The following is an 11,599-nucleotide window of genomic DNA, read 5'->3' as shown; positions in this document are numbered from 1 at the left end:
CATATTGAAAAATCTGTTTTTCCAGGTTCAAGATTATATCCAGTCATAGTCATTTTCAAAAAACACAACAGTTAACAAAAAAAAAAAACAAATTTTCACACAGAAAAAATTTAAATCACACAAGATCAAAACGAATACAGCGGAAGCAATTTTTAGCCACGGAAATGAAAACACAACAGTAAACAACAAGCATACAAAACCTAGCGTTCTACCAGCAGCAAATCCTAGCACATAAATCCGCGGCAAGCGGTTACGCTACGAAAACAGTAAGAAAAAGTTCCAGCCAATTTACCAGAGCGAAACCCTGAGTAAGGATTTCAGATTCCAACGAACCAAAAATCGAAGACACGGCAGATAAGGCTCTGATACCACTGTTAGGTGCCTATTGGTGATTTTGTATCTTCTAATCTTGGCTGGACAACCTGCAACTTTCAACACAACAAGAAACAATATAATATGATATGTTAGAATAAAATGGGGCTCAGGCGAACTGATTATGGCATCTCCAAATACGCAGTAAACCAAGGCGAAGACCACAAAGGTTTCCCTATAGAAAAACTGATTAATGCCCTTTCTTTCACGCTCTCACTGTCTCACTTTCAAGACGGCCAGCGGGTTGCGCACACACACAGATTTAGCCCATTTTTGTCACGTGAACAAACGAGAGAGAGAAACACACAGAATAGTACAAAGCAAAGAGAACACCGAAGACACTCAGTCACCGAAGGAAGACGCACACGAAGCAAAGTATCACGTTCTCTCTTCTCTCAAGTCGGCTGCTCACTCTTTGGAGAAAAGAAACTTTAGGCGGCTTCTCTAAATAAAAGGAAGAGAGGCTTCTTAAAGTCCTACAGCCCACACGTGAAGACAAAAAAGGGGGTGGAAGTCAAAAAGGCTATGGTAATGGGCCGGAGGAAAGTGGGGCCAGACCCAACAGTTTACCTACAATACAAAAGTAAAAAAAAAATTGTTTTCAATAAATTGAAAGATCTAATAACACGTCAAAAAAAATTCTAAAAAAACTAGAGTAGGTCTCTTGTGAGACGGTCTCACGAATCTTTATTTGTGAGACGGGTAAACTCTACCGATATTCACAATAAAAAGCAATACTCTTAGTATAAAAAATAATATTTTTTCATGGATAACCCATATAAGATATTCGTCTCACAAAATATGTCCCTTGAAATCGTCTCACACAAAGTTTTGTTAAAAAACTAATACTTGCAAAGATTGTTATTATGGGGAAAAACATTAAAAGTAAAAAAATAGTATTTATCAAGATAATCTTAATAAATTTATATTAAAAAAATAACTTTAGATTTCGAATAGGACAATTTATTATTTATCTATTACTATTATTAAGAAACTCCAGATAAAAAATTTGTCTGTTTTTTATTTTCTCAATTTTGCCCTCATTTGATATCAAAATTAAATTTTTGTTTTTATTTTTTTAATTTCAAAAATATTTTTGTTTTTTTTAAATTACAACGATTCAAATAGCACTTTAATCATTCCATAATTTGTCAAATTTCACTTTAATTCATAAATAATTATAAAAAAATTGTACGCAACTTTGTAAAGTAGCTAAATTTATTTACTTTAATTAGCAGTGCGCATTGATTTGCGCGTCAACTTTAAGTATTTTATTTTAAAATCGAATCTTTCGATATGATCACATACACACACTCAGATTTTTGATACACTCGTAGATTTCTTCATCTGAATCTCCCATAATTGATAATGCAGTGGAATCCTCCACCACCAATCAACCGACAAATTTCTCGGCTCGTTCCTCAATCTTCCAATCGCAACCATGTTACTGAATTAGAGCTTCAAGGTGCGTACACTCTGAATTTGCCCCTTTTTTTGTTTGTTTCTCTGCAAAAATGTTTCCATTATCTGTATTATCACCACTAAAATTTTCAAAAATATTTGGCTTTAATTCAAAATTACCGTATTCAATCACCAATGATGAATGAAATCCTATATTAATTCGATTTAATTTTGAACAATTCACCATCGGAGCAGATTATTCCGCGATTGGGTCAACAAGCGACGACTGCTATTATGGAGAACTTAAGCCTGAAGGTATGTTTTTTCTGATGCAATATTTAATCTTTCCTTTTTTTTTTGGATTTTTGAAGTGATACGTATATCAGTTATTTGATGTTGTACTGAAGTAATGAAGATCTTTTGTCAATTTAAAATTGTGGAAACTGCTGGAGTTTCTGATTACTACTTATATAGCTCATCATTAATCATTAAATAAATAAAACCTTATCCAAGTTTGAGGTCGTGATGAGTTTTTTTACCGAGCACGTTTAGACGGTTTTACGAATATTTATGTGAGACGGGTCAACCCTAACTCTTAGCATAAAAAGTAATATTTTTTTATGGATTATCCAAACAAGAGATGTGTCTCACAAAATACAACCTGTAAGATCGTCTCACACGAGTTTTTGTCTTCTTTATATGATTTATCTCCAGATAAGCTTCACTAGTTTTTGGATGGTTATTGATTATAATAAACATAAATTACCCTAACATAAAAAAAACACTCTCCACCTTTTGAGTTTTTGGACTATAATGTATGAGCTCAAGTTTAAACACAAGCTCAGTTGAGATTACCATTCCCTGATTTAGGTCATGCGCCAGGGTCCTTTTGTTTAAAATAAGCTCTGATTTTTATCTTTTCTGCTGAGTTTGTGTACTTTTGTGCAGATGTTTATAACTTGTTCAACTTTTTTAATCATGGCGAACAATTAGAAACCGTGTTCAAATTTTAATTTTTTTTTTCTCCGATTAATGCCTGAATAAGCCATATTAAGTTTGCAATGCAATGAGTTTTTGTTTTCAATTCGTTTGGGTAAACAGACTTATATATTGAAATTTATAATTGTATTTGATCATTGTTTTCATGTCACTTGGTAAATTAGAAATCAGGTATTGATTTCATCGACCTCATATCCAGGATTTAGTTTATCAATGTTTTGTTTGAAACTTTTCAGCTGGCTATTTGAGACCAGAAATAGGCTGGAGTCAGCAGGAACACTTCCAATACCATCACCCTCCATTGAAAGAGAAATTGAAAAGGAACACATCAGAGGAGATTTGATCCGATCGGATATTGCAAGAAGGCATGTTCTAGAAGCTGAGGTGAGAAGGGTGCTGATGATGGAGAGGGAGTCTGTTCCTCAAAGAGGCAGCAATGGATATCCATCCTCCTCATTGCGGAATTTATTGTTCTAGTCACAGATGAGGCTTCCTTGTTCTGTGACTAGAGTAGAGGAAAGGTAGGTTTTAGAGTTTTAGGTTTAGGCTTCAATTCTATTTCCCAAGATATTATTTTCCTGTTGCCAGGTATGCAATTCATCAAAGATTTTAAATTAAATAAAATTCATGACTAATTAAACACATGGCAGCAAAAGAATGAATGTAGTAAGGGGTGGAGCAGAAAATGATGCTGAAGATTTCACGCACTAATTTTGATTCCTCACTTGATTTGGTAGTTTTGAATATTTCATCCAAGTATATATCGGTTTAGTAATCTGTGGATCCATTTTGGGCGACCGACGAAAATATTTGTAAACAAGTTTTAAAGATGTGGTGTTGGTGTTATTTTAGGCAGAAGCTGTATTATTAGATTTTTGATTGTTTTACAAACTGTGTAGTATGAAATATGGTTTGAGTTGCCCATTTTTTGAGTCAGCAGAGTCTTTCAGTTGCATTTTTTCCTCGTTACTTGGAAAAAATGAGCCGGTGGTTCAAGTGCAAGATACAAAAAGTTAAATTTATATTAGCTATCATGCTGAATGAGATTATAGAAAGGAGATGGAAATATGTCAAATAAAAGAATAAAACTCTAGGACATACTAACTCGAAATTTATTAATAATGTACGTACTATTTATGCCAAAAATCTTCCCAATAATAATTGATCATTTTTTTACTTAAATTAATAATGAAATTTTAGGGAAAAAATTGTTTAAAACAGTTAATACCGACATAATTCACCTTTATTAACAAAGTAGTGAGATCATGGGTGGGAAAGCACAAACATAACCAAGTCAGAGCCACATACTTTCTTACAACCCAGACAATAGTTTCAAACAAAATGCATCAAACGACGTTGTCATTTCAGGAGGGTCTTCACAATTGACTTAACATTGAGCTTCTTCAGGTCTGTATATGACTGCCCGCATCCGACAAACATCACAGGTGCTCCAGAAACGTAAACCATGGACAGCGCAGCTCCCACCTTGCACCATTTACGACAACAATGATAAAACTTTTGTAACTAGAAAAATTGCATTTTTGTATTATGTACAGCATGATGAAGGGTTGGCCGAGGGGAATGGAATACTGGGGTAGATGAAAGGGGCTACCTTGTCATCGATGGTATCAAACTTGGTAAGGAGTATTCCATCGATCAATCTTGGATTGGGAGAGGGTGAGAGTTCCCCTAGTTTCTGAAATTGAAGTTCCATCAGTAAAAGGATTTATATGCAAGTAGTAGAAAGAGAAGGAGGAGCAGAATTCCAATCAACCTGATTGAACTTTGACAATTGATCAACGGCGTCGTTCCCCACAAGTGCCTCACCAACAAACAAAATGAGATCTGGACTGTTAACGTAGATCAGCTTGGACAATGCTCGCATTAATGGCTCATTGTCCTGCATAATTTTTTTAATGATAACACTGTCAAGTAACACACATTTAACAGGGCACATATGTGACACAGAAAACTAGACTCCATTGCATTTCCTGGCCATCACTCAACTTAAAACCAGCGTTACAAATATCTATTGATAACAGTGCTCAAGTTTTGTTCGTGCTTCAAAAATTTACAGCGATGAAACAGGAGGTAACAAGATGCACATAAATAACCATCAAATAAGCTATTTACCTGCATTCTTCCAGCTGTATCCACCAAAACAACATCTGAACCATTTCGATGGGCCTCTTGAATTGCTTCTTTTGCAACAATTGCAGGATCTTTCTCATAACCCTTTTCGAATATTGGGATCTGGAAATATTAAGTGCAGGTCATTTACTATGTAAATGCTATTTCATCAAGAATAACTTCTCAAACAAATGCAGGTCAACAGCACTGTTGTTCTACCTGGAGCCTACGCGCATGTGTACGCAGCTGTTCAACAGCTCCTGATCTGAATGTGTCACAAGCAGCCATCATCACATTGATTTTATGTTGCTGAAGCCAATATGCAACCTGCACATAAGTATATTGATAAATTATGGGAAAAAAGCCAGTAGCTCATCTGATATCGATTTTATTTTCCTTTATAAAAAGCCTAACCTTTGCAAGATTGGTGGACTTTCCAACTCCATTAACCCCGACAAAAACCACAACATATGGTTTCCCTCGTTCCTTCGCAGCATGAACATCTCTCAGAATGTCAATGGAGCGCCTGGGAGTTAATATGCGAACAAGGGCTTCTTCCATAGCCACCTGGTGTACATCATTAATATATTAAATTGATTTTCAAATAGCAAACTTGCTATGAAAAGAACACGAATCTGAAGTTCAAATTCTGAAATCAGAAGGTAATTTTTTCCTGAAGAAAATGGGTTTCTTTATGACCCACTTTTGGATTTGGTAGAGTATAAGGACTGTTCAAGCACCTGCACAGTTGATGAAATTCTAGTAAAAGAGGCTAGTTTCTTCCCCTCAAGGCTTGCGGCAACCGATTCACAAAGTTTTTCAGCTATTTCCTCCGCCTGCTCAAGCAATCATTTTACATAAACAGGAAAGAACAATAAATTATGACCACGAGAACTCAAGCAAATGAATAGGATGATACGCATTTTTGTCGAGTAATGAAAATTATTAGCAAGAAAATTTTCACCTTCCAGAAATAAGGGGAGAACTATACAGGTCAAGAAATCTAACATACCACATTCTTGGTCATAAGCCTGTCCTTGAGAGCTTTAAGAGCTGGTTCCAGATCAGATTTCTCCAAATTTGCTTTTCCTGCAATACTGAAGCCACAACAGAGTCAATGAGATTTACCAACCCCATTACAATGAAGCAACAGTAAATTTTGCGATGCATTATAACATGCCACAAGACAGGACAGCAATGACTGAAGTCATCATTAATAAGCCCGACAAACAAAATCTTCCCTAAGCTAAGTTAAGAAGCTTTCTACAAGGTCAATGTACAGTGATAATGAAAATGGTGCCGATAGGCCAAGCCCAAGCCTATCACATCGAGCAAACAACGATGGCCATCGGACAGAAAAATGACATCAATTTCTAGATCTTAGTCCAAATATCCAATTTTAAATCTCCACAGGCACAATTACTACTTACGTTCATGCAACGTATTCACACCAACATGACACATGAAAAAGATCCACATTTTAATGAAATGAAGAAGTGTTGATAACGGCACAAAAAGAGATCCCAACAACATTTCTCCTCTATAATGTATCAGTACATAAATTATGCAAGTAGAAAGAAGAAAAGTCCAGGAAAATAGAAATTTTTGTCCTTGCTTGCATGCAAGAAAGAGAATATACCCCTGAAACATGGATGAGAACCAGCCTTTCTTTCCCATGTTAGCCTTGTTATCCTTCCCTGTGTCCTCCTCCTCGGTCTCAGTATCACTACTGAAATTTTCTTCTTTGTCCATCATGCTCTCACCTTGATCTGTAGCTACAACAGATGTAATCTCTTCCCCATTCTCACTCCCTGGATCTGTAAAATCCAACTTTGGCTTGGGAGGTGAATCATCCCAGACTCTGTTCTTCTTGGTTATCTTCTTTGCTGGTTCCATCTTTGCTGGTTCCATTTTGGAACTCTTACTTACAACAGTATCAGGTTTCTTTCCACCTTTGGACCTAAGCTTCTGTAACTTATTTACATCAAAAGCCCCAGTGTTGGAAGTCCCATTCTCTTTACCAGTAGCATTAATTTTTGCTGGTACTTCCCTTTTCCCAACATGTTTTTTTTTAGAATTTCCATTTTCCAATTGGCGACCTTTGATCTTGTCACCATCTCCATCATCACTTCCAGATTCATCTCCATTCTTTTTTTTATTTCCTCCACCAATACTGCCATTTTGTACCTGTCCTTGCTTCTTACCAAGAGTATTATCATTAGCAGGCTTCCCAACCTGCTTTGATTTCTTCATTTCCTCGGCACGAGACTCGGCTTCCTTCTTAAGCTGCTGAAATACGTCATCGAAGTCATAGTATGAAGTTCGCTTCGGATCATAAATCTGTGAGAACTCTTGTTTAACCATAGAAAGTAAATCATCCACATACAAGAGGTGGAAAATCCTTTGATACACAGCAACGAATACAAGCCCAAGTTCATTGTGAAATGCCCACTTAAGGGTGTACGAGGCACCGGGTGCATCATAATTATACGATGCCACACCAGATCGTTCCTCTAAAAGGCAGGACCTAATTAAGGTGTCAATGGGTGACCCTCTAAGAGCATTTCCAAACTCTTTACACGTCCAGAGGATTAAACCTCCTCTTGTAAATATCAGTAATTGTTCTAACATCTTCAACAACCAACAAATTATAGCCTGCAAACAAGAAATAAGAAATGAATACTCAGAAACAACATGAATTATCCCAACATATTAATCAACAACAGACACAAAAAAACAAAAGAATTTCTCGATAGACATTAAATAACAAAAACCAATCCAGATAACAAGATCCCAAGAGACGGAACTTCTCGATCAGGATTACCAATCCAAGAAAGAAATCAAGATTTCCCCTCCAATTACACAAATTCCTCACGCATACAAGCAGATGATAAATTCAAACCCAAAAGCGAATACAAGCACAGACCGACACCAAGAAAATAAGATCGAATACAAGAACCGCCGCACAGAAAGAGAGAAAACTCCAACAATTCAAAACGAAAAACAAAAACCGTGATCAAACTCGGAAGATCTATTACCTTCTTCTCTGTAGTTCCACGGCCCTTGAAAATGAAATTGTAATAATTAATAAAAATTGAAACCTAAAGTCGCAGGTGCGGTATGACTTGGATTTCCTAATTTGTCGGCCCAAACGCGGCTTTGGTCATATCTGGCTCCCTCCCTCCCTCACCCTTCCTTTTTTTATTATTAGTTTTGCCAAATATATGAAAATTTAAATGGTCGTCGATATGTTTGTTTATGTATTTCAGGGACAAGATTTGTATGTATTTGAAAAGATTTAAGTTAAAAAGGAATTACATTAAAAATAAAAAACTAAAATTGATTTTTTTACATGAAAATTATGTAAATAAAAATATTATTTTAATATAGAGCACCCTTTCTTAAATTTTCTTATATATTTGGATTTTTTTTGACAGTAATATTTGTAATTTTATTCAATTAATGTCAAGGTCCAAGATTACAAGATTTACTAACCAAAGAAGAAAAGTCCCTGGCATCCACACAAACGTGAATGAGAAGAAATAACAAAAGAAACTAATGAATGTGTCACTTTATTCACTGAGCGCATCATGGCTCAACGTTAAGGAAGTATGATTACTCATAAGTCGTCGGATATCAGTTGCAAAAGTGCCAACATAGCTATAGTCCTCTTCTGGACGTGTGACTGCTTGCACAACCAGAAGAGAATCCGATCAAATTTGATGAAGTTGAAGGTGATGATCCTGCAGCAATGAGAGTCCCTCCTGCAATAGCTGTAAGTTCATCTATAAGAACAGATTGTGGCTTAGTAATTTTCTTCCCAAACGCCAACATAGGCTGGCCCTCGTCATTGCGCACCACTCCCCCCTATCGCAAAGCTAGCAGAGGTCTCCTTATACGCTGCATCAACATCCAATCGCAGATGATTAAGAGGAGGAGCCATCCAAGTTTTCGGGGAATTTGCGGGTTCAAGAATGCTAGATGAATATGTTAACAACTTTCGGGCCTCCTGAAAATCACGAAGCATAGGCTCACACCAGTCCGCATTCGCCACCAAATTTCTGGAGTCTGAGTCATGAACTTTTTTTAGTCTCTCTGACCAAATTGCATAGGCACGAATTGCAAAAAATTCGAACTCCATTCTAGCAAGTTTCTCCTTCATCCATTGGGCAATATCCAAAACCTCCATATGGCGAACTTGTTTCAAGAACCTCCAAAATATTGTTTCTTTCCAACAAGCTTTAACCGTCCGGCATGAGATACACATGGATATTTTTATGTAGTGTCGGTGTGTAATTTTTTTAGATTTAATATCACCACACTCGGACCCCGTCATTAGTTGGGGATGCCTACCTGATCTTTAAGTGCAAAGATTTTATTCTTACTGATCTCCCGTATATAAGGTCAAACTTCAGCTACCGAAGAGAGAATTTTCCATCCATGTTGCCCATTACGCTGTTGGTGCTTCGGACCAACATGAACTTCGGGACAATAACCACAACTTAGCCCTTTCTCTCATTTCTTCCCATGCTTGCAGAGTTTCTATGGCAAGTAACATCGTTTCTTTTTTGTGTTGGATAATTTTGATGTTTAATGAATGAAAATAAAGCAAATTAATCAATGTATTTGATTGGAAAAATTCGAAACGAATAACGAAGATTAATGAACGAATATTAAGTTTGGTGGTTCTGAATTAAATTCGAAACGAGTTTATCGAATGTTGAAAGAACTTCAAACGAGTAGTCGGAACATGTAAGGGATGAAACCGGATGGAAAAAAAATTCGAGAACAGTAGCAGTCGGGTCTGCTCCTGCCGAGATCTGTAGCAGACGCGCCTGCCGAGAGCGCTCAGCACACGCGGGTTTTCGTGTCTTTTCGGATTTTTCTGGTATTTTTTCATTCCCTTGATATTGTTTGATGCTTGCGGTCAGTTACAATGGCTAAGGGACACCCCTATGAATGAAAGATCATGTCTTTTCACATGAAAAACATTAAATTCTTGATTTATTGAAAATCAAACACACATTTTTTTTCATAAAAAGGTTGAAAATCATTTTGCATATTGTTCTTCTTCTTTTCTTCAACAAGAGAGAGTTCCATTCATTTTCTTATTATAGAACTTGGATATTTGAGTGTTCATTATCCAAGAGTTGTAGTTGTATCATGGGAAAAGATTGCCACAAACCTCTAGCACATTGTGAGGAGCAAATTCTTCTTAAGAAGAAAATATTCAACACTTGCCTCTACAAGCCAATTTCTTTGTTTTCTTCTTGTTTTTCCTGTCAAATTTGAATCCCTAAACAACACTTTGATGGATGGTGGTATGATAGCAGAGTCTGGTATTTCAGCCAATATTGGAGTTTTTGGAACTTCTGGCTTAGGATCTGGTAGTTCACTTTCATCTGCATCGACGAATTACTTTTTGCCAATGCGTATGATAGGTTTTCTTCTCCTTTTATTCGGATATTCGGGCGCAGAGCTCCACAACTGCAGGAATTCTTGGGACTGAAAATCTTTCCTCGGAATCCGCTTTCCCAGACGATCACAAGTGGTAGGTATCAACAGGTATCAAAACGTCGTCAAGAACCGTTTCCCCCTACTCATGATGACCTTTATGAGAGCAGAAGCTTGAGATCCTCTACAAGACTTGAATGATGCCCGACATGACCCACATGAATTTCACTACACAACCTACAAGCATTGCAACATCACAAAATCAATCATAGAATTGATCGGTCTTAGAATATTTAGTACCCTGATTTACCAACAATGGCAGTTACAAAGTCAAGATTATTTTTTTAACGAACTTGTTACCAGCATGATAAGGGAAAAAATGGCACATTAAGGAGACATGGAAAACAAAAAAAAAGAGTGTTGGAGAATAATATTTGTAATCCTAACTAGTAATAAAATAACATGGCATTGGATGAAGAATACTTGCAGCTGTGGACAGGCACCACTTTCAACAGCTTCTTGAGATTGTTAATAAGTTTTATTCTGGCATTCATGACGCTGTAAGCAACAAGAATTAGTCTTTGAACCACCAATCCTACTTTCGGAGAAGGATCTTAGTATTCTTAATCTTTAAATCTTTATACTATAAAGTAGCTCTATCCTCCTAAGCTAGGGAAGAGGGTCTTTAGATGAAATGGTCACCAAATGTGACTAACTAACTATTTCTTAATGCGGTCATCTACGTTGGTCCTTACTATTTTTAAACATCTGCCTTGCAGCTCGCCTCAACTCAATAATGGGTATATGGAATGGTTTCTTCTCTTTTTTGGAATAATAACGAGGAAAATCTGCATTTTGTGACCACAGCTAGGAAATGATTCGGGTGCTGCCAGGAAAATCCAAGCTTGAATTGGAGCCTAAGTTGACGGCAACTGTTCTGCAAGCAAAATATCAAAGCTAACCCATGAAAAGATGAAAAAATGGGATTATTCAAAGAGAAACACAACCATTCAACATTTCAAAATGCATTTAACAAGATCATATAGAAGCAAACTATGCCTTCAAAGATTCAAGCAAACTGAGGCCTTGCTGTGAGTTGTGCTTTAGAATATCCACTCATTCAAGTGCATTCCTCCCTTCACAATGCACCAGAGAAGTAATACGCAATTGGAATGTATATATCCACAACTCATACCTGAAATCAGAAACAGAGAGAATTTTTAAATTGTATTCTTAAATCTTC

General features: G+C 36.6%; 1 protein-coding gene and 1 long non-coding RNA gene across 3 annotated transcripts; both read right to left on the bottom strand.

The window, feature by feature from the left end:
• Window positions 1-3,920: 3,920 nt before the first annotated feature.
• LOC142549450 (uncharacterized) lies at window positions 3,921-8,095 on the bottom strand. Of its 2 annotated transcripts, none has more exons than XM_075658404.1 (10): window positions 7,941-8,095; window positions 6,542-7,557; window positions 5,915-5,999; window positions 5,643-5,738; window positions 5,317-5,469; window positions 5,122-5,229; window positions 4,906-5,025; window positions 4,547-4,672; window positions 4,385-4,468; window positions 3,921-4,257 (listed from the first exon to the last, which is right to left on the bottom strand). In XM_075658404.1, exons 2-10 carry the CDS (start codon window positions 7,531-7,533, stop codon window positions 4,132-4,134), a joined length of 1,890 nt encoding a protein of 629 aa, XP_075514519.1. In that variant the 5' UTR covers window positions 7,534-7,557; window positions 7,941-8,095; the 3' UTR covers window positions 3,921-4,131. The 2 variants fall into 2 exon arrangements, with proteins under 2 accessions (XP_075514519.1, XP_075514520.1); XM_075658405.1 differs by lacking the exon at window positions 7,941-8,095 and adding an exon at window positions 7,727-7,838.
• A 2,113-nt stretch (window positions 8,096-10,208) lies between these two features.
• Window positions 10,209-11,298, bottom strand: LOC142548204 (uncharacterized). Its single transcript, XR_012820940.1, has 2 exons — window positions 11,100-11,298; window positions 10,209-10,978 (listed from the first exon to the last, which is right to left on the bottom strand). It is a non-coding gene; the product is annotated as an uncharacterized LOC142548204 (long non-coding RNA).
• Window positions 11,299-11,599: the final 301 nt, after the last annotated feature.

Source organism: Primulina tabacum, chromosome 6 (assembly GCF_025594145.1).
Source record: "Primulina tabacum isolate GXHZ01 chromosome 6, ASM2559414v2, whole genome shotgun sequence".
NCBI lineage: Eukaryota > Viridiplantae > Streptophyta > Magnoliopsida > Lamiales > Gesneriaceae > Primulina > Primulina tabacum.
This window is presented reverse-complemented; position numbering and strand designations above follow the sequence as displayed.

Coding starts and splice junctions, on each gene's coding strand:
- LOC142549450 (XM_075658404.1), bottom strand. CDS start 7,533: ATGTTAGAACAATTACTGATATTTACAAGAGGAGGTTTAATCCTCTGG. Junction 5,470..5,642: donor GAATTTCATCAACTGTGCAG/GTGCTTGAACAG, acceptor GATGTACACCAG/GTGGCTATGGAAGAAGCCCT. Junction 5,026..5,121: donor CACATGCGCGTAGGCTCCAG/GTAGAACAACAG, acceptor TAATATTTCCAG/ATCCCAATATTCGAAAAGGG.